We start from the raw sequence: 19,475 nt of genomic DNA on the forward strand, positions 1-19,475 counted from the left end.
TAACTGCAGGGCTAGAATTCTAGACAGAGACGTCATTTTCCGACACTAGGTTCTAGTCAATCCCCCTCTGTAAACGCACCAATCGTCGTGTACGTTTGGCGGAAACGGCGCCGCCTTGGCCAATGACAGAAGCCGTGTGGCGGAAGTACCCAAACAGCCTTCGGGGCAGGGGGCAGCCGCAGTCTGCTCACAAATTGATTGACAGGTGCTGTGACCAGAAGGTGAGCATCGGAGCGAAGCCCAAGGAATCACGTCCCGGGCTCAGGGCGGGGTCGGAGGCACAGATACCACAGATACAGGTATCTGCGGGGCGGGCGGGAGGGCAGATCGGGAGGAGACCCCGGGGCAGGCGGAGTCTGGCCCAAGCTGGGCGGAACCCCGGACGCCCGGAAGGGGCGGGGCCTAGCGGATGCGGCTCTCGGAGGTTTGGAGCCCCGCCTAGAGGCCGCCCGGGCTGGGGAGCCGCAAGGGGCCGGGCTTACCGGGTGGGTGTGCCCATCGAGGTGGGGCTTGGAGGCGGGGCCTAGAGGGACTGGCCGAGCTGGAAAAGTTTCGGTAGCTGCTTCTGTCTGCGGGACCCTCATCGCGTTCCAAGGCGGTGGTGGCCGGCCCCACCATCTCGTCCGTTCCCTTTCGCCCCTCTCGTCCCCCAGCTCTAGATTCCAGGCCCTGTCCCCCGAGCTCAGCCCTCGGATGTCCCACTGCCAAGAGCCTGCATGCGCCGCCGGGCGCCCCAGGACCAGGAGCTGGGGGGTCCCGGGGCGCCGGGGCGCGGGTCCCGGGGTGCCCCTCCTCCCTCGGGACCTGTCGTCCCGGTCCTCGTCTTTCCCCCCGATTTAGTGTTCAGGGCGGACCAACGGAGCGGACCCCGGCAGCTGCTGACCCTCTATAACCCCACGGGAGCGGCGCTTCGCTTCCGAGGTGAAGGGACGGGCGCCTCATGCTGGGGGGCTGGGGGCTGGGGGCAGGACATTGGGGGTGTCGACGTAAGGAACATGCAGATCTACAGAGGATTTTTGTGAGTTTATTTGAGCCAAACTGTCGACAATTGTTGGGAAACAAAAATCTCAACGGATTGAAATAATGCTCTAGAAAATGGCAGTTTTGCATCTTATTTTACGCATTATAATCAAAAGACTAGTGGATTACATGATATCCATTGGTGATAGATTGGGGAGATGGGAGAAGGCAAATTGGGGAAACCTCTGGGATTGGATGAAAAGTAAAATGGTAGACACATCTTTTATGTAGGTGGGTACAGGATAGTTAACAGTGAATAATTAACATGTTAACAGTAACAATGAGGATTTATGGTTTCAGCCCTGGTACATTGGTTGTGCCCTGAGGGGTCTGGGAAAAGGGAAGTTACCTTCATATTCCAAAAGAATATTATCTTAAATTCAAAAGGCAATAGACAGGCTTAGTTAAGGTAAAGATTGGCTTTTGTCAGGGAAGATTTTAACCTAGCACATGACTTCCTGCCCTAACGGCTTTTAGTTAAAAAGCTTTAACTTCAAATCCTAACTTACTTTAGGTTTCTGAGTTTGCAAGGCTGATCTTGGCAGGTTAGTATGTGGTCCCTTTTCGTCCACATGGTCAGAGGGCCAGCCTTGGTGGACCAGAAGAGTCATGTCTAGTCCTGGGGGTAGAAGGCAGGGGGACTCTATTGCCCCTTAGTGGGAAAGGTTTGTGTAGGGTCTCAGAAGCAAGAGTCAGTCTCTCTGTGCTTGTATCCCACAGTCCTGTGCACAGCACCTGCCAAGTACACCGTGTTTGACGCAGAAGGATATGTGAAGCCGCAGTCCTGCATTGACATGTAAGTGGGAGGGTGGAGAAGCCAGAGGCTGCTGCTACCTTTCTCTGAGCAACTGAGCCATGGTCTAAGGCTGGGGTGGGGAGTGTCCAGCCCAAGGGCAGTACAAGGCCTGCAAAATCATTTGTTTTGTCCCTGCCAAGGCAACCACAGGCAGGACTCAAAATTCAATAAATCTAGGAGCTTTTTTTTTTTTTTCATAGCAACATAAATTTATATTAAGCGAATAATATTTTAAATATACAAATGGCCCTTGGCAGAAGAAAGGTTCCCAACCCCTGGTCTAAGGTCTCAGACGTGGTCCTCTTCAACTTTTTTCCCAACCCTCTGCCCATAACCCAGTGGGAAAGTTTCCTGCGAGCGGGGACCTGGATCTACTTGGTTCATTGCCTATCACTCACTTCCTCTCAATGGGCCTCTCTCCCATCTCGGGACCAGTGTGATCCGCCACGTCGCCCCCATTGCCAGCCACTATGACGTCCAGGACCGCTTCCGCATTGAGCTGTTTGAGGAGGGAGCTGAGGGCCGAGTGTTGGGGCGCAAGGACATCACCTCGGTTTTGAGGGCCCCAGCCAACCCCCTTGAACTTCAGGGACAGCCTGACTCAACGCCACACCCAGGGCCTCCTTCCTGGACAGCACCACCCACAACCAGACACCTCCCTGAAAGTGAGTTGGAGGATGGGAATTTTTGAGTTCTGTAGGGAGGGAAGACCTATCATTACTCTAGAGATGAGCTTGGTTGGAGTTGCAGAAGTCTTCAGGTTTAGTTTATTGGCTTTTTGTGGAAATATTCTTAGGAGTTGAGATTTTATATTACACTAAAGGCCCGGTGCACCAATTCATGCACCAGTGGATTCCCTCAGCCTAGCGTGTGGGATCGGACCTAAACTGACTCTCTGACATCGCCCAAGCAGTCTGGGATTGTGAGAGGGCGTGGGTGCACTATTGGGGTGGGGAGGGATGCCGGAGGCTGGCCAGCCAGGGACCGGAGGAGGGCTCCAGGGCTTCCTGGTCTTGCTCAGTCCCGATCAATTGGCCAGACCCCAGGAACAAGCTAACCTACAGGTTGGAACGTCTGCCCCCTGGTGGTCAGTGTACGTCATAGTGAGCAGTTGAGCTGCCTTAGCATATCATTAGCATATTACATTTTGATTGGTTATATGGCTGACCAGACACTTAGCATATTAGGCTTTGATTATATAGGATTAGGGAATAAACATAGTTTGCAGTTTACCTGGTTTCTGGCTTCTATATTTAGATGGGAAAATTCTTCCTTATCTTTAACTTTAATACTTTCTATTATATGCCAGCTCAGTTTGGTTCCATAAAAAACCTGTACTGAGCAACTATACCACTCCAAGTTGTATGCTGAGTCTGGGAAAAGGAGTTTCGTGCCTAACAGACAGGTACACAGAAACCAACAATCAGGCAGAGTGAAGAGAGAAGAAAAAAATTGCTGAGGGACCAGAGGAGAGAGGGTTTCTTGTGGCTGTGGGGACAGAGGCTTTAGAGAGGAGAGGACATTTGCATTGTGTGCTTCTGCAGCCTCCTTCCAAGAGAACCTTGGGTTGGGGGGGAGTTGGGTCTGGAGCTTCTGACAAGCCTTGTTTCCCAGAATCCCACTCACAACTGGCCACCAGCTCCTTCCTCCTGTTCTTGCTGACCGGCATAGTCTCGGTGGCCTTCCTACTGCTCCCACTCCAGGATGAACTTGGCAGCCAGCTGCCCCAAGTCCTGCATGTCTCCCTGGGACAGAAGTTGGTGGCGGCCTACATCTTGGGTGAGCACAGTAGTGGTGAGGGGATCTGAGCCCAGAGAAAGAGGGGTAGGGGCTGGGAAGAGGCTCCCAGAGCTCCAGGACTACTCATTGTTTCTTGCTCTTTATTTCTCCCCTCTCCAGGCCTCCTTACCATGGTCTTTCTCCGGACCTGAGCCCCCTGCTCAACCTCCACCCCCTCCCTGGGCAGGGATATGGACATGAGACAGCCACTGTGATGCTCATACCTTGCCTCGCCTCCTATTCCCTTCTTCCTGCCACTCCCTTTACCCTTGACAAAAAATACCCAGGGATTTGTATTCATTTTCCAAGTTGAATAAAAGAAATTTGCAAAATTAAACTGAGGGATGTAGGGAACATGCCCCTTTCTCCATACTTCTTTTTCTCCAGTTCCTCCTATTCCCATTCCTAGGGACCCAGGTACCTGGGCCAGTGAAGATTAAGTCCTGGGTTCTGGTTCTGGAGCACTGAAAAAACTATGACCTTGAGCAAGTCCTTTCATTTCTGTGAGCTTCATTTGCCATCTCCTAAATGAGAATATTGAGAAAGTTGATTCTCCCCGTCCCTTTCTCTATATCCAATGGGTCTGTTTTGTTTTGTTTATTCATTTGTTTTGATTTTTAGATTCCATATATGAAATACAATATTTATCTTTGACTTATTCACTTAGTACAATGCCTTCTGTGTCTATGTTATCACAACTGTCAGGTTTCATTCTGTTATGATGGAGTAATATCCCATTTTGTATATATATATCACATCTTTTATCCATTCATCTATTGATGGATACCTAGGTTATTTCCATATTTTGGCTTTGGTAAATAATGCCACAATGAACATAGGGATACATATGTCTTTAAATTATTGTTTTTGTTTTCTCCAGATAAATACCCAGAAGTGGTATTGCTGGGCTGTATGGGAACTCTATTTTTTAGGAATCTTCATACTTTTTGCATAGTGGCTGCACCAAGTTATAATCTCTGGGAAAGTTGATTTTTTTTTTTTTAAATATGAGTCTAGAGAGGAAGGAAGAAGGGAAAAGAGAGAGAGAGAAAGAAAGAGAGAGAGAGAGAGAGAGATCAATGAGAGAAACATTAGTCAGCTGCTTCCTGTATGTCCCCTATTAGGCATTGAGCCTACAACCCTGGCATGTGCCCTGATGAGGAATCAAACCCACAACCTCTTGGTGCAGGGGACAATACTCAACCAACTGAGCCACACCAGTCCTGGTGAAAGTTGAATCTTGAGATCCCCTTTAGCCCTTTAAGATAGGATCCTGTCCCTATGCCAATGTACCTAAGCTAAAAAGAAACAATAAAAAATACCACCTGCTTTAGAGCTCTAGTCTCACTGTCTTGAGCCATTGAGGCCTCTTGCCAGGGCTGCCTGGATACTTCCAATCCCCATAATCATCTGCCTTTTTGTCCCTTTATCTTCTTTTACTTTGTCTCTTCCTTTGATTTCAATTTCTGTGGGTCAGAAACACTAGGATTACTGAAGATGGGGAGAGAGAACATTGCCTGATATAACTTAAGTGAGCCACTCAAGAGACAGGAAGCCATGGTGAAAAAATAGGATCCTTGAAAGGCAGCCATTAAGCCCACCTTAAGATGCATGGTGAGGGGATTACAGGGAAAAGAGCAGATTTGATTAGGGCTAAAAAATTAGCAAGATAATGCTGAGACTCAGTCTGTTATGCTGCTGGAAGACAATTATCAGTTGTTCTAGCTTTATTTTTGGGGCCTTGGAAGCTGCCCCGCTGCCCAGGAAGTGTTGTTCCTCTCATACCCAGAACTGGCCCCAGGAGGGTGTGACCCTACTGGTGTGCAGAGAATGGCTCTGCAGCCTGTGTCAGGAAGTATGGGAGGGCTCTTGCCATGGCTCAGCAAAGCCCTCAACAAATTAACTGTGATAACCATTCATATGGGCTGCCTACCCCAGGTCCCCAAAATGCATTTTCGGTATCACACACTAATGATCCTGCTGGTGTGTGATGTGCAAAGGCCTGTTGCCAGTGGGATCAGGAAGGCTTTCTAGGACAAAGCTATGAAGCAGCAACTGTAGGTATGGGAGGTCTAGGTCAGGGTCAGGTTTGGTACATTTGTACCAAGTTGTGGGGTAGAACCCAGAGTGCTTATTTCCCTGTCTAAGGGTTCTGGACAGTAAACGCCAAATAACCACTATGACAGGTTGACAGGAGAAGAAAGAAATGGCTTTGTTCTTGCTTTTTGAACAAGAGGTCCTGCATTTTTGTTTTGCAATAGACCTTACAAAATATGTAGCTGTCCCTGGTCCCAGGAAAAGGTACAGAGCCAGCCCTCCACTCCATGGTGGTCTTTGGAGAAAACCACCTTTTTTCTTAGGCATTTTCCTCCTTTACATAATGAGACATCTGAGTTTTCCCAATGGAGGCAGCATTCCCAGTTTCATCCTCTCTGTCCCCTTCTTCTCAACCCTTTCCTATGTCTTAAATAAGGGAGGATTGGGTGGGGTGAGAGTGAGGAAGCATAAAGGTACTTACAAACAACAGATGGTTTATTGAATTTCAAACCTCAGCCCCTTCTACCACAGGCCACATGTTAGCCATCGGCATGGTCCCAGCCATCTCTCCCACCAAGAAAGCTGGCCCGGTCCCCGGAAACCTTCCAGTGGTCTCTAAGTATGGGGCACCTGGCTCCTGAAGGGGAAGGGGCTGTGATTGATGGAACAGATGCTGCTGTCTGATTAGCTGACAGTATGACCCTCCCTTTTGGAAGGCACTGCTCACCTAATCCTACACTGTAGGGCCAAGGGTGTGTGGGTATTTTACACTGGGCCCCTAAGGAGGCAGGAAGGGCTAATGAGAAATCGGTCAGCAATGAGTGGTGTTGCACAATAACCCAGAAATCGCTCAAGTGGGGAGAGTAGGAGCTCTCGCTGGGGCAAGAGCACGTAGCCCCACTCAGAAGTTGTTATCTATGCTCCAGACATCCCCGCTGAGTGCATTGGCGGCCCCCTGCAGCGTCCAGGTGAGCAGGGCCAGTTGGCGACGAAATTGGCTTTCCTGGAAGGCCAGGCCAGGCGCCACCCCCGAGGTGGCAGCCCCTACCGTCTGGGAACTGCTGGCGCGGAGCAGCCGCACGTGGTTGAGCAGGGCGTCCAGCGTGTGATCTCCTTGGCCCAGGAAGATGTGTCGGAATGGGGAGTCAGCCGGCGACACGTATTGGGACAGGAAGTAGTATTCCACCTGAACAGAGAGGGGAGCCAGGTCAAGGTTGGGGCTTGCCCCCCTCTCCCCACCCCAGCAAGCTAAAACCTGAACAACAATTCCAAACCAAGATTGGGACCTAGTACTGGCTTAATAAACACTAGTGAGCAGTTTAAGTCCCACCTCCCTTTGGCTACCCAATCAGGAATGGCTACTCTGTGATGTCACCAATAGCTGGGTAGGATGTTGTCCAGTTTTGGGTTGAATTCCTTTCTTTTTACCCCTTGAACCTCCAAGTCTGCATCTAGGTCTCCCCATTCACTTCCCTGCCCAGAGCCCCAGAGAACAGTCTATCATCCTACTGTTTCTCACTTTCTCATACCCCAGTCATATCGCCTCACCTCTGCCAATGTCCATAGCCCAGAGTCAAAGGTTAAGGGGACAGCCCAGTCCTAATGAAGTGCCTGACTGCCCTCACCACCCTCTGACTCAGATACTGTTTGTCATTCCTGAGGTGGCCTTACTCCTACCCCAGTTCTCCTCCCACCTCTCTGCCAGCCCCTCTGGTTCCTTCTGCTCCCACCTGTGAGCTGGACCAAGGTTTGACCTCTACCTTCTACTCGTCTCTTTACCTACAATCCAGTGTTGTTTTTACAATCCTGGCTGCATATTCAAATCACTAGGGGAAGATATTTAGATTACCATTACCTGGTTGCCACCCCATCAAAATCAGAATCTCACACCCATATCTTTCAAAGGCCTCATTTGTTCAAAGAACTCATCCATGCCCTTAAACTTGTGGGGACAGTGGCAATCCTGCCCTTTAGCCTTCTGGGCCTCCTCACTGGGGTAGCGGCACCTGGACACAGCCTCACACACATGTGGACACCAACTTCTTCCAAAACCTGACCCTTGCACCCACATTCCTTAGTGAGCACCATGGTCTTCCCCAGGTGCCAGACTCTCAGCCTTGAAGATGAGTGGGAGTGGGGTGAGCACAGACTTTGGAGTCAGACTGCTTGGTTTCTAATTTCAGCTCTACCACTAGCTGAGGTCTGGACACATCACTTAGCCCATCTGAGCCTGTTTCTGTGTGCCATATCAGCAACCTCACAGGATTTGGGGTGTAGTCCTGAGAAAGTAAAGCTGTAGTATTTGGTAGCCCTCAATAAATGGCAGCTGCTATGATGATTCTCCTCCTCTTTTGTCAACACTCAAACTCTCCATTTTACTTCCAAATGTAACATCAGTCCAGCCCCATCACAATAGGTGGCATATGCTGCCCTCTGCCACCCTCACCCAGAGCTCAGTCATCATTAATAGCATTCTCTCTTTCAGGCTATTAACATTCTGGCCAAATCCTTCCAAAAATTCCACTTTGCTCACATCACCTTCCTGCCCAAACACCTTCCTAGTTTCCTTGATGCCCAGACCCTAAAAATTCAAAGTTCTTATTTTGGTATTCAAGATTCCCCATAGTTGGTTCTTACCTCACTGCTTGGTGCTCCTCCTCACTCAGATTCTCCATGGAGCCTCTATTCACACTCTGCTAGCCCACACACTGCTCACAAGGAGAGCCCGGCCCTATTTCTCTGCCTCAGCCTTATCCTGGGGCTCTCCACCCTGGAAACTCTTTTTTGCACCAACTCAAGTTCTGTCTGTTATTCAAGACCCATGTCACAGTCTAAAGCCTGGGGTCAGCAAGCTGTTTATGCAAAAAGCAAGATAGTAAACATTTTAGGCTTCTCAGACCATTCTGTTTCTGCAGCTACTCAACTTCGCTGCTATAGCACAAAAGCAGCTGTAGACAATATGAAAACCAATGAGCATGGCTGCATTGCAATAAAACTTCATTTATAAAAACAGAGGGCAGGCCAAATTTGGCTGGTTGGCTGTGGTTTACCAATCCCTGGTCTAGAGCCACGAAGTTCTCTGGGCTTGGCCTAGCCGTGTATTGCAGGTTCTGAAGTTCTGAGTCTTCCTCTCCAGCCTGAGTCTGAATCCTGTGATCCCTCACATGGGGATGCTTTTAGCTCTTGGGAGGAATCTTTGAGAGTGGGATAAGAGGTGTGTGTGTGTGTGTGTGTGTGTGTGTGTATCTTTTTGTGTTCCTGGAGTCTGGCACATCAGGGGTTAAAGCAAGATCTGAGAATGAACCGTGCCCAATCTCTTGTCTCACTTAGAGTCACATGTCTTTGTGGAAGCACATAGGGAAGGGGAGAAGGAGAAATGAGGAAGGGGGAAAGGAAGAAGAGGATACTGAGGAGAAAGGAGGATGCGAGAGAGACCAGGAAAAGGAGCAAGTATGAAAGAGCAAGAGGGATGAATGTGAACAAGAAGAAATGAGTGATGCCGAAGGAAATGAGCAGGAACCCAAGCAGGAAAATGAATGGGGAGAGAAAACACATGCTCTCCCAAAACTGTTCTGTGAACACTCCGGGTTCCCTGCTCATCCACACTCAGCGTGGCTAGTGCTGCTTGTGATTCTGCCCTATGGACTTCCCCCACTCTCACAGCCTCTGCACATCCATTTCCTGAGACAAAAGGTTGCCAGGTTGAAGTCTTGGGTGAAGAAATGGAAGGGAGAGGAGGGGTTAGAAATGAGGATGGAGTGTGGGTTGCAAAGTATTAAAGCTAAGGAGGAGGGATGGAAGAGGGAATAAAATCTAGTATAACTTTCACATGTCACCTCCCCCAAGCAGCCTTTCCGAGTTTCACGCATCTCATTGCCAGAAGGAAGAGAGCCCTTCATGCTCTGAATTTCTTAAGCTTTTTGTACCTCCAGGGCCATAACCCTTTGCCTCTTGTACTGTGGACCATTGTGGACATGCTTTTTCTCTCCAGGGGCTGGTGAAACTGTGTGTGTGTGTGGGGGGGGGGGTACACTGTGGGTGGTGGGGGTAAGGGGGTGGTGGAGTGTCCCAGTCCTGCCATGTTGGCCAGGCGATTGTAGACTGGCCCTCTCTTTTCCTTTTTTTTTTTTTTCTTTCTTTCTTTTTTTTAAAATATATTTTATTGATATTTTACAGAGAGGAAGGGAGAGAGATAGAGAGCTAGAAACGTCAATGAGAGAGAAACATTGACCAGCTGCCTCCTGCACACCCCCTACCGGGAATGTGCCCGCAACCAATGTACATGCCCCTGACCGGAATCGAATCTGGGACCTTTCAGTCCGCAGACCGAGGCTCTATCCACTGAGCCAAACCGGCTTCGGCCCTCTCTTCATTTCAATATTAAGCGGGGCCTGCCTCGGGTGTCACTCCAGCCTGTCTGTTAGCAATGTGCGTCCAGGACTTGAAGAGTTCCCAGGACAGGGAGTGGAGGGAGGTAGAGAGAGGGCAAGGAGTAGCCAGGGGAGGAGCTAAGCAGAGGGAGGAGGGGGCACAGGTCGAGGGAGCAGGCCCTCACCCGCATGATGCGCACGTTGTACATGCGTGTCAGCCTTTCGTCGCTCTCATCTGAGCTGTAGATCTCTTTCCGCAGCTTCTCCGCCGCCCGGATGTAGTCCCCTCGTGCCGAGTACACCCACTGGAGGGTCAGCCCTCGGGCCTAAGGGTGGAGGTGCGGGCTGGGGCCGGTAGCAGGGGCCAGGACCCAGCCTAGGGTGGAGGTCAAGGGTCTGGGGGACAGGCCGGGCCTGGCAGGGGTGGGAGGTATAATAGGGGACAGAATGCTGGGGCGTAAGAAGGGAGAGGGAAGAGCTGTGTGGTTGCGGGGGGGAGGGTCAAATCCTGGGGGCTCGGGTGGGGCTTAGGTGCCTGGGGCAGGAGTAAAGGGCCAAGGCGGAGGGTGGGGGAGAAGCGGCCAGACTCCCTGGGCTGGTCAGCACTTTCAGGGGATCTAGTGCCCTCCAGCCCCAGAAGCCGGGAGAGGGATTGGCATCGCGGACCTTGAGGTCCCCGGAGAACTCGTTGAGGCTGCCGATGTGCCTGAGGACCACGTCCCCGTAGCGGCCGAAGTCCAGGGGCAGCAGGTGGTCGTGGCTGAGCCGGATGAGGAGCAGCCCCGCAAACTGGGCCACGGCCTGGGCCACGGCGGGCAGGCGGCCCCGCAGCACCTTGTGCAGGTTCTCGTACGTGTCGTCCTTCGTGTGCAGGAATGGGTACGGCCGGCCGTCCTGCGGGACAGGGGCTGCTGGCGCAGGCGCTCGGCGCACACAGGCCAGAGGCTGCTGCCGTGGGGCGGGCAGGGAGTCTCACCTCCACGAAGGAGAACTCGAGGGCAGGGACCCCCGCAAAGGCAGTGAAGGAGTAGGCGCTGCTGTCCGTGGGCAGTGGCTGGATTCTGGGGTTGGGGGGCAGGTTAAAAAGCTCTGTGGGTTCATGCTCCTCCCACACCAACCCCAGCTTTCCTCCCTCCCACCTCGCCCCGACTTACACGTCATCCCAGCTGTGATTGCTGAACGCCACCTGCTCGTAAAGGGTCTGCCCGCTGTGGTTAGGAGACCCCACCTGGGGGCAGCGTGGGGGCAGCGTCAGGCTCCAGTCCCTCCCCGCTCCCCAAAACGTCCCTCCATCCCTGCTCCCGGCCAGGCTCTTGCCTGCTTCAGGATGTTCTCGATGAGGCTAATCAGAAGGGGGCTGGTCTTGGCGTGGAACTTGTCATCCCCTGCGGAGAAGCAGGCCAAGCTCAGGACTTGGTCCCAAGGGCCGGGGTGCCCCTGAGGGGGTCCAGGCGGCGGCACTGCCCCTGCTCACCCAGCACGGCATTGTCCAGGCTCACGTAGACCACGGCCTTGAGGTGCAGCAGGCTGAGGTAGCCCTGTGGGGGAGGGGGATGGAGTACGAAGCCTCTCCCTACTTCTCCCCGCTGCCTGGCTGCCTGCCCACGACCCCAATTACCTCCAGCCACTCTGTGGAGCCCACACTCCCAAAGTCACCTCCATCCCAGCTGATGAAGAGAAGACTCCTTCGAGGCTGGAAGCCTGGGGAGAGAGGATGAGCTCAACTGGAGACCAAGCACCCGTTTTGTCTGCCTCTGTCCTGGTCCCCTGGGGTCTTTCTTTCCCTTTCATCCGGTCCCTTCCCCAGCCCTGGGCCTGCTCTGACTCAACTCCAACAGCGATGGAGAGGGTTTACATACGGGATCTCCCGTTTAATCTACACTCAGACGCTGGACTGCTACTGCTTTCGTGTTTAGATGAGGAAATGGAGATGCAGTCACTTGCCCAGGGCCACACAGGACATGAGTGGGTTGGGAGCCAGGTCTGAGCGGCCACCCTCCAGCCTGTGCTGCTGATTGCCCCTCTGCCCCGTCCTGGCTCAGGTCACAGCCCTGGCTGCCCGGCCCAGGCCCAGGCCCTGGCCTTACCATTGCTCACCATGGAGGCAAAGGTCCGCACCAGCTCCAGAAGAATGGCGGTCCCCACAGCAGACCTGGCTGCCCCAGGGCCCCACGCATCCCTCTGGGCCCCAATGACAACGTAGTGATCTGTGGGGGAGATGTGTGGAGTGCCCCGCTTACACTGGCAGCACCCAGAGGCTCCTCCCTGCACCTTGGGATGAGGTGCTCACAGGGCCTCACCATTTCCCAGGCCCCAGCTCCTCAATCTCAGCCTCTCAGATTTCTGCAACCCCTGCTGTCATTACAGCGAGTGCCCCTCCTCCACTGGCCCTGCCTGGGCGGCCTGCTCCTTTAGTGAGGCTCCTGGGTCATTCCTGACTCCTTACCTCCCAGGGAAGCCGTGTCCAGCTGTTCACCAGGTTTTCCCTTTAAATCTCCTGCCCCTTCTCGGCCCACGACAGCATTCTCCTCTGAGCTTCGCCACAGGCCTCCCTGTGTCACTCCCTCAGTTCTTATAGGGACCAAACTTTTCTTCCCAAGTTGCTCTGGTGACCCCAGTCTTCAGCTCAAGAACCCCCCTTGACTCCCCACTGCTATCCATGTCTAGTTATGCTTCAAAGGGTCACCTAACTGACCAGACCTCCTTTCATGCTATAACATCACCCACCTGATGCCTGTTCATCTCCAATGTGAGACAATTCACTGCTACACAAAATGGCCCATTCGGTCTACGGGCATGTTGGACTGTGAAGTCTCACTTCTGCCCTCCACGGCCCCAGGTCAGCTGCAACCAGCCAGACTGCCTCCCTGTTAACCCTTGCCGCACACTCACTTCAGCCAAGGCCGCCTCCCTCCTCTGGACACCACTCTGGCCCACTCTCCAGGGCCTCCTGCTCCAGCCCCACGTCTGGTGAGGATTTATACGCAGCTCCCCTCCCGAAGGCCGGGCAAGCAGGCACACCTGGCTCTGATCGGCCCTCGATGCAGCCAAAGATGTTGCTGATGGCGGTGGAAGCCCTGCGGTTGTTGACTCCGAGGTGCAGGCCTGGCCCAGGGCCCAGGCGGTAAGGGGAGCCGGAGAGCTGCCCCTGCCATTCTTGTGGGGCCGCAGGACCTGCAAGCTTCCTGCAGAGGGGTGGGGCAGACAGGGGTGGGAGTAGCAGAGAGGCTCAGGCTGTAAAAGAGCCTAAATCCTAGTCTTCAGGCTTCCTCTCCCTTCCACCTTCTGGCTCCTGCTCTCTGCCTCTGCCCCTGACTGAGAGGGCAGGCCAGCCAGGGCTGCCTTGGCCCATTGTGCAGGCTGTGTCCTGCCTGAGGGTGTCCGTGGAGGTGGGTGTGACATCTGGCAGGAGCTCCTCTCACCGGACGGTGGGCCCTGGCACGAGGCAGCTCCCTCCCGGAAGAGCCATCTTTTTCTAGTTCACCCACTCGCGGCAGCCCACCTCTCCCTGCCTCCCCTCCTGGTTCCCACCCCTGGTTCCCACCGGCCCCTCACCTCAGCAGGAGGGAGGCCACGTCAGCGCTGATGGGCTGGGCCGGGATGCTGGGAAGGCCCGAGGACTGGACGGGAGGGAACTGGGTTTGATTGAAGGAAGGGAAGCCAGGCGTGTAGGGGTCCCCAGTCCCCAGGTGCACCTGTGGGGGGAGGGGTGCCCACTCTGAAACTGGGAGCTAGGCTCCCAAAAGGTGTGCCAGCTTCATCCCGGGCACGAAGGGGCGGCCCTGGGCCTAGGAAAGCACGGATAACGCCCCCAGTACTTACATGTCCGTACACCGCCCGGTTGCCGGACAGGCCGGGCTTGTGTGGGCCCCGGGGGAGGTCGGCCGGGTCGGGATATATGAGCACTCCTCCCGCCCCAAAGTCCTGGGCACTGGCCACCTGGGCAGGGGGGAGGGAGGGCTAGGGGACTGTCTCACGGAGAAAACAGATTTATAAGGGCAGGAGGAGGAGCAAGTAAAAGTGAAATGGCACAGCCTTTGACCTGCAATTGTAGACCCACAGAGAGCACCACCTGGCCCTCATCTCTGCGCCCTCCACCGTGCCTTGGCAGCCGCAGACCCCACGGTACCCCACATTCTCCCATCCCCGAACCTCCCGACCCCCATCCCCAACCTCCGGATTTTGTTCCTCGCCAGCATTTTCTTACAATCCACTTGGTTCCTTCTTTTCTCCCTCTAATAACCTCCCAGACGCTTCCCATGGGCCGCTGTCCGATCCTGGGGTCCCCCAGCCTGCACCCTCCCGCCGCGCTCCAGTCCACCACCACCCGCCCCCATCCGGGGACCCTCACCTTCTGGGCAAAACTGATCGCCCCCAAGCGCACCAGCAGGAGGCGCCCGGCCGGCTCCACGCCCCGGGCCCGCAGGCGCTGCAGGTCCTCCGGCCGCCCGTAGTGGGCGTACAGCAGCTGCCCCTGGGGACGCGGGGCGGTCAGCGCGCTCCCCCCCCCCCCCCCCCCCCGAGAGAGGGCGAGGCCGAGGCGCTCACCGTGGCGTTGCCGGTGGCGCTGTAGGGACAGTAGACGTCCGGGTCCTCCAGCGGCAGCTGTTCCCCGAGCCTCCCGGCTGCATCGACCCAGTGCAGGGTGTTGGGGTGAGCCCTGGGGAGTGGGGCGGTGAGCGTCCCCCATCCCACACGCCCCCCCGCCGCGCCCCTCACCCTCCGCGCTCACCGGTCTGGGTACTGCAGCCCCACGTAGTGCGTGTCTGTCCACACGTGGTCCAGCTTCTGGCGCGAGAGCGCAGCGTGGATGTCCCGGGCCAGGGCGGCCATCCCAGCGGAGCCGGCGACCCTCTCCCTAAGGCTGGTGTGTCTGAGCGGGGAGAGGTGGGATTGGGGCGCTGGAGGGGAGAAGGGCCCGGACTTTGGGGCGCCTGGAAGCGAGGAGGCGAGGGGTGGCCCTGGTTCCCAGGCCGTGAGGGGCTCCTAAGGCTGACCCAGAGGCTGCCACCACCCCCATCCCGTCACCACCAGGATGTGACCCAGCGTCTCCAGGGCCTCCTTATGCTTAAGATATTAGCTGCCAAGAGCTGGGGGTTCTGTCCTCCATCCCTTAGGTTCTTCCCTGTTCAGGCCAAACTCCAACCGCCCGCCCCTTCACACACAGGTGCTGTGCCCCTGGCACGAAAGCACTTTGCTTCCCAAGGGCTGACTGGGCAGAGACAGGACCTTCGTCCCCCCACCCCCACCCGGCCTCATGGAGACACTGAACACCAAAGTTCCCAGTAGAATTGTGGAATCATTTGTCTCAGAGGAGCCTCACCCTGTCTTCTTCCATAGTCACCACTTATCTACAAGCCTATTGTCACCTGAACTCTTCCTGTCCTTCTGTCTCACCTCTGCCACCCCCATCTGCATGGTCTCCCTGTCAGTGGAGAGGGTTTACATATGGAATCTCCCGTTTAATCTGCACTCAGACGCTGGACTGCTATTACTTTCATGTTTAGATGAGGAAATGGAGATGTAGTCACTTGCCCAGGGCCACACAGGACATGAGTGGTTAGCACTCCAGACTGTCCAATTTCTCCAAGCCTATCTTCAGCTCCTGGTTTTCCTTCCCTTCCCTTCCGTTCCCTTCCCTTCCGTTCCCTTCCCTTCCCTTCCCTTCCCTTCCTTTCCCTTCCCCATCCAACCTAAAGTCACTTCAGTGCTTGCTACCCTCTTGCCTCCCTGCCCTTTGATGCCATGGGCAGCCTGACACCCACCCCAAGACCCGTGAAACCATCCATCTGCTCAGCCTACACCTTGACTGCCAATCAAGAAGATAAAAAAACAACAACCCTGCATGTTGTTGATGCCACAGATTTTTAGAAATATATTTGTATTGATTTCAGAGAGGAAGGGAGTGGGAGAGAGAGATAGAAACATCAATCATGATGCCGAAACCGGTTTGGCTCAATGGATAGAGCGTCGGCTTGGGGACTGAAGGGTCCGGGGTTCGATTCCGGTCAAGGGCATGTACCTTGGTTTCGGACATATCCCCAGTGGGGGGTGTGCAAGAGGCAGCTGATTGATGACTCTCTCTCATCGACATTTCTAGCTCTCTATCTCTCTCCCTTCCTCTCTGTACAAAATCAATAAAATATATTTAAAAAAAAAAAAAAAAAGAAACATCAATCACGAGAGAGAATCATTGGCTGCCTCCTGCAAACACCACACTTAGAGATCGAGCCCACAACCCGGGCATGTGCCCTTGACCGGAGCCAAATCCGAGCCCTTCCAGTCTGCAGGCTGACACTATCCACTGAGCCCAACTGGCCAGGGCGAAGCCACAGATTTAAGGTCTTTCATAAGGCAGATTCAGTGACATCAGAGTGATCAAGTTTAGTGTTGTTCTCATGAAGAAAAGGAAATATATTAATACAAATTACTACGTAAACATGATAACAACAATTAAATGAAAAAATACTTCAAAAAATTCCATCACTGTTTCTCCTTTCCGATCATAAAAAAAATAAAAATAAATAAAAATTTAAAAAAATCTCAGCAAGCTAGGAGTAGAAGGAAACTTTCTTAATTTTCTTTTAAAAAGCTTCCCAGAGTCTGCAGCAAAGTTCGCATTCAATGACAAAGTATTATAAAGACATTCCTGCCCTGGCTGGATGGCTCAGTTGGTTGGAGTGTTGTCCTGATACACTAAGGTGTGGCTTCAATCCCTAGTCAGGGTACATACAAGAATCAACCAACGAATGTATAAATAAGTGAACAAGTAGATATTTCTCTCTCTCAAATCAATTTTTAAATCTTTTTTTAAATGTATCTATATACACACACATTCCTATGAAAGTCAGGAAATAGGTAAGGATGTCTACTGTCACCAATACCTCATGTCCTCTCCAATGCAGTAAGAAATGAAAGAGAAATAAAAAGTATCAATATTGGAAAAGAAGCTATACATCTTTCACTATGTACAGCTTATAGGTATGATTTTATACTTAGAAAACCCAGGAGAATCCATTGAAAAATGGTCCCTGACCTAAAAGAGGGCTCTTGGCGGCCTGACCTGTGGACGCTCCGCAGACATAAAGCACCCTGTCCGCGAGTGCCGCAGGCCTGCCCGGTGCCTGGGTGGTTTCTCTCAGTGTAGATGGGGGGAGGGCTGCTCCCACAAATGCATTTCCTTCCCTGTTTTTCTGATTCGCTAAAACACCCTTCCTCAGATCTGCCAGAGCTCCTCGGTGTGGCATTCATAGCTTTTTGTGGGGGTCTGCCCCGCACCCCCTCCTATCTGGACCCTCTGTTCTTGTTGAGACAGCTCCAGCCTCTCCCCAGTGTGCCGCCCTGAGCCCTCCCTCTGCAGGTGCATCTCGGGAACTGCCCCCCTCCCTCAGCTCCAGTGCCTGCCATCCTTCCCTGGACCACTGGACAGGGAGGTCAGAGGGGCAGGTGGAGGGGCTCAGAAGGGAGACGGTGACGCCAGGGTCCTGGGAGAGGGGAGGAGAGGAGACGGAGAGGGTGAGGGGTTTGAGGGCCGGGATGGTCCTTACCTGATGGCGTTCTCCAGGCTCCCCGCCCCCAGGTGCCGGAGGAACATGGCCCGGAGGTCACTCCAGTACAAGGTGCGCTGGTGGGAGTTCGGGCCCAGCTCATAGTTCACGTCCTCGCTGACCACCAGCACGTCGTTCCCGCACGCCTGGCAGGACCCTCGGAAGGCCACGTAGCCCAGAAGGAAGGCTGGCAAGTGGCAAGATGGAGATTCTCCTGTGCTCCCTCTGGACCCCAGAAGCTCCCCCAGCCCAGCCCCCTCACCGTGAGGGCAGAGGCTCTCACCCCCGGTGAAGATCAGCAGGGCCGTCAGGACCAGGTAGGGAGCAGCCCTTCGTCCTGCCGCTGCCCAGAGTTCCAGGTGTGGCCGCCCAGCTTGCGAGCCCAGGGGCTCAGGGCCCCTCAGCTCCATGGGACAGAAGCGGCCCGGTGGCATGGCCGCCTCCTCCTCCTCTTCCTCTTCCTCCTCCGGGCACCCCTGCTGGGTGCCTTCCACATGCTTGTAGGTGGTCTGAGAGGGTCGTGGGGATAGCCTTTTCTGTGGGGTCAGGTGGGCATGAGATTGGGCGAAAGAAGTGTGGGAGGCAGGGAGGGACCTGGCAAAAATAGGGTCAGGGACTTTGGGTGCCATGTGAGCACAAGGCAAGGGAGAGGTTCCTGAGAGGCGGGCTGGAGGGGAGAGATTGAAGTGGGAAGGGGAGGGGCCAGCCTTGGGGTTTGAGAGGGGGCTAGGGCCTAGACAGGGGGCCTACGGTGTCCCCCGACCCACTCAGTCTTACCGCTCCCTGGAGTAGACCCCAAAGCCGCTCCATGCTTGTGCCCCCTCCTGAGTCCTGCAGGCTGATCCCACCCCCAATGGTAAACCGTTTGTGAGCCCTGTGTGGGCCCCTTATCAGCCCTAGCAGGTGGCCTGAGCGCTGGCATTGCTTGCCCCCCCCCCCCCAAGCAGGGGGCGCAGCCCTGGCCTCAGTCCCACTTTCCAGACATGCCTCCCCCCACCCCCCCAGCCCGGGCTAGAGGAAGAGGGTTCGCACCCTCCCCCGCCAAATCCTCCCACAGTCCCTGTCTGGTCCTCTTCCTACAAAACAATCAATTTGTGACCTTGGGCAGACTTTGGCCTCCCAGTTCCCGTCAGGGTGGGGGAGGGGTACTGGTGGCTGGGGAGGGCGGAAAGATGGATGCCCCCCTCCTGCTCCTGCTCCTCCCAGTGTCCTGGGGACCCCTTCCTAGGTCCCCACCTTGGGAATCTCTGCCCCTCCTTACCTAGCTTGCAGGCCCAAAGCCCAGGCCCTGTGCCATGTTAGTTGCCCTCTCTGGATGCCTGGCCCAGTGGGGTCCTAAGCTGAAGGTGCCACAGTGAAATATATTTTACTGATTTTTTACAGAGAGAAAGAGAGAGGGATAGAGAGTTAGAAACATTGATGTGAGAGAATCATCCATCAGCTGCCTCTTGCACACCCCCTCCTGGGGATGTGCCCGCAACCAAGGTACATGCCCTTGACTGGAATTGAACCTGGAACCCTTCAGTCCACAGGCTGATGCTCTGTCCACTGAGCCAAACCAGTTTCGGCTGTGTGGGTGTCTTGTCTCATGGGAATCAGGCTCCTAATGGTGCCCAGGAGGGCGGGCATGAATGGTAGCCCATAGTCAGGCAAGTCCAGGGAGTGCTCCAGGATGGGAGTCCAGGCCCACAGGCATCGGTGGAAAGAGTCCTGGCCGGAGTGGGGGTAAGGGGGTAATGGGAGAATAAGGACACATATGTAACACAGTAATCAATAATAAAATAAAAAAAAAATTATATGAAAAAAAGAAAATTAAAAGAAAGAGTCCTGGCCAAAGTGTGGGCAGAGCTAGGTGACCTTTGCTAATTCATGGTGCTCTTTGGGCACGTCTGCCTGTCTGGTGACGAAAGGGCTTGGGCCACACAA

The 19,475-nt window shown here is 54.2% G+C and overlaps 2 protein-coding genes across 6 annotated transcripts; one reads left to right on the forward strand and one right to left on the reverse strand.

Moving 5' to 3' along the window:
- Positions 1 to 127: 127 nt before the first annotated feature.
- MOSPD3 (motile sperm domain containing 3) lies at positions 128 to 4,923 on the forward strand. Of its 3 annotated transcripts, none has more exons than XM_084881063.1 (6): positions 128 to 221; positions 654 to 921; positions 1,741 to 1,816; positions 2,252 to 2,481; positions 3,431 to 3,595; positions 3,716 to 4,923. In XM_084881063.1, the coding sequence occupies exons 2-6, from the start codon at positions 717 to 719 to the stop codon at positions 3,745 to 3,747; spliced, it is 708 nt and encodes a 235-aa protein (XP_084737189.1). In that variant the 5' UTR covers positions 128 to 221; positions 654 to 716; the 3' UTR covers positions 3,748 to 4,923. The 3 variants fall into 3 exon arrangements, with proteins under 3 accessions (XP_084737189.1, XP_084737190.1, XP_084737188.1); XM_084881064.1 differs by having other exon boundaries at positions 157 to 299; XM_084881062.1 differs by lacking the exon at positions 128 to 221 and having other exon boundaries at positions 506 to 921.
- A 1,204-nt stretch (positions 4,924 to 6,127) lies between these two features.
- TFR2 (transferrin receptor 2) lies at positions 6,128 to 18,416 on the reverse strand. Of its 3 annotated transcripts, XM_084880530.1 has the most exons (18): positions 18,327 to 18,416; positions 17,833 to 18,085; positions 17,550 to 17,736; positions 14,735 to 14,875; positions 14,551 to 14,662; positions 14,354 to 14,476; positions 13,825 to 13,941; positions 13,558 to 13,697; positions 13,024 to 13,187; positions 12,090 to 12,209; positions 11,621 to 11,703; positions 11,477 to 11,540; positions 11,320 to 11,387; positions 11,157 to 11,230; positions 10,979 to 11,063; positions 10,669 to 10,896; positions 10,188 to 10,328; positions 6,128 to 6,818 (listed from the first exon to the last, which is right to left on the reverse strand). In XM_084880530.1, the coding sequence occupies exons 1-18, from the start codon at positions 18,357 to 18,359 to the stop codon at positions 6,534 to 6,536; spliced, it is 2,418 nt and encodes an 805-aa protein (XP_084736656.1). In that variant the 5' UTR covers positions 18,360 to 18,416; the 3' UTR covers positions 6,128 to 6,533. The 3 variants fall into 3 exon arrangements, with proteins under 3 accessions (XP_084736656.1, XP_084736658.1, XP_084736657.1); XM_084880532.1 differs by lacking the exon at positions 18,327 to 18,416 and having other exon boundaries at positions 13,558 to 13,622; positions 17,833 to 18,308; XM_084880531.1 differs by lacking the exon at positions 18,327 to 18,416 and having other exon boundaries at positions 17,833 to 18,308.
- Between the last annotated feature and the right edge of the window lie 1,059 nt (positions 18,417 to 19,475).

This window comes from Pipistrellus hanaki (genome assembly GCF_964339955.1).
Source record: "Pipistrellus hanaki genome assembly, chromosome: 4".
NCBI lineage: Eukaryota > Metazoa > Chordata > Mammalia > Chiroptera > Vespertilionidae > Pipistrellus > Pipistrellus hanaki.

What these genes read in the sequence shown, in the direction of transcription:
- MOSPD3 (XM_084881063.1), top strand. Translation starts at nt 717, where the DNA reads ATGCGCCGCCGGGCGCCCCAGGACCAGGAGCTGGGGGGTCCCGGGGCG. An exon ending in AGCGGCGCTTCGCTTCCGAG is followed by an intron (nt 922 to 1,740) that starts GTGAAGGGACGG and finishes TGTATCCCACAG; the next exon opens with TCCTGTGCACAGCACCTGCC. An exon ending in AACCAGACACCTCCCTGAAA is followed by an intron (nt 2,482 to 3,430) that starts GTGAGTTGGAGG and finishes CTTGTTTCCCAG; the next exon opens with AATCCCACTCACAACTGGCC.
- TFR2 (XM_084880531.1), bottom strand. Translation starts at nt 18,178, where the DNA reads ATGGCACCCAAAGTCCCTGACCCTATTTTTGCCAGGTCCCTCCCTGCC. An exon ending in CGAGGGCCGATCAGAGCCAG is followed by an intron (nt 12,210 to 13,023) that starts GTGTGCCTGCTT and finishes TCTCCCCCACAG; the next exon opens with ATCACTACGTTGTCATTGGG. An exon ending in TCGAGAACATCCTGAAGCAG is followed by an intron (nt 11,231 to 11,319) that starts GCAAGAGCCTGG and finishes CGCTGCCCCCAG; the next exon opens with GTGGGGTCTCCTAACCACAG.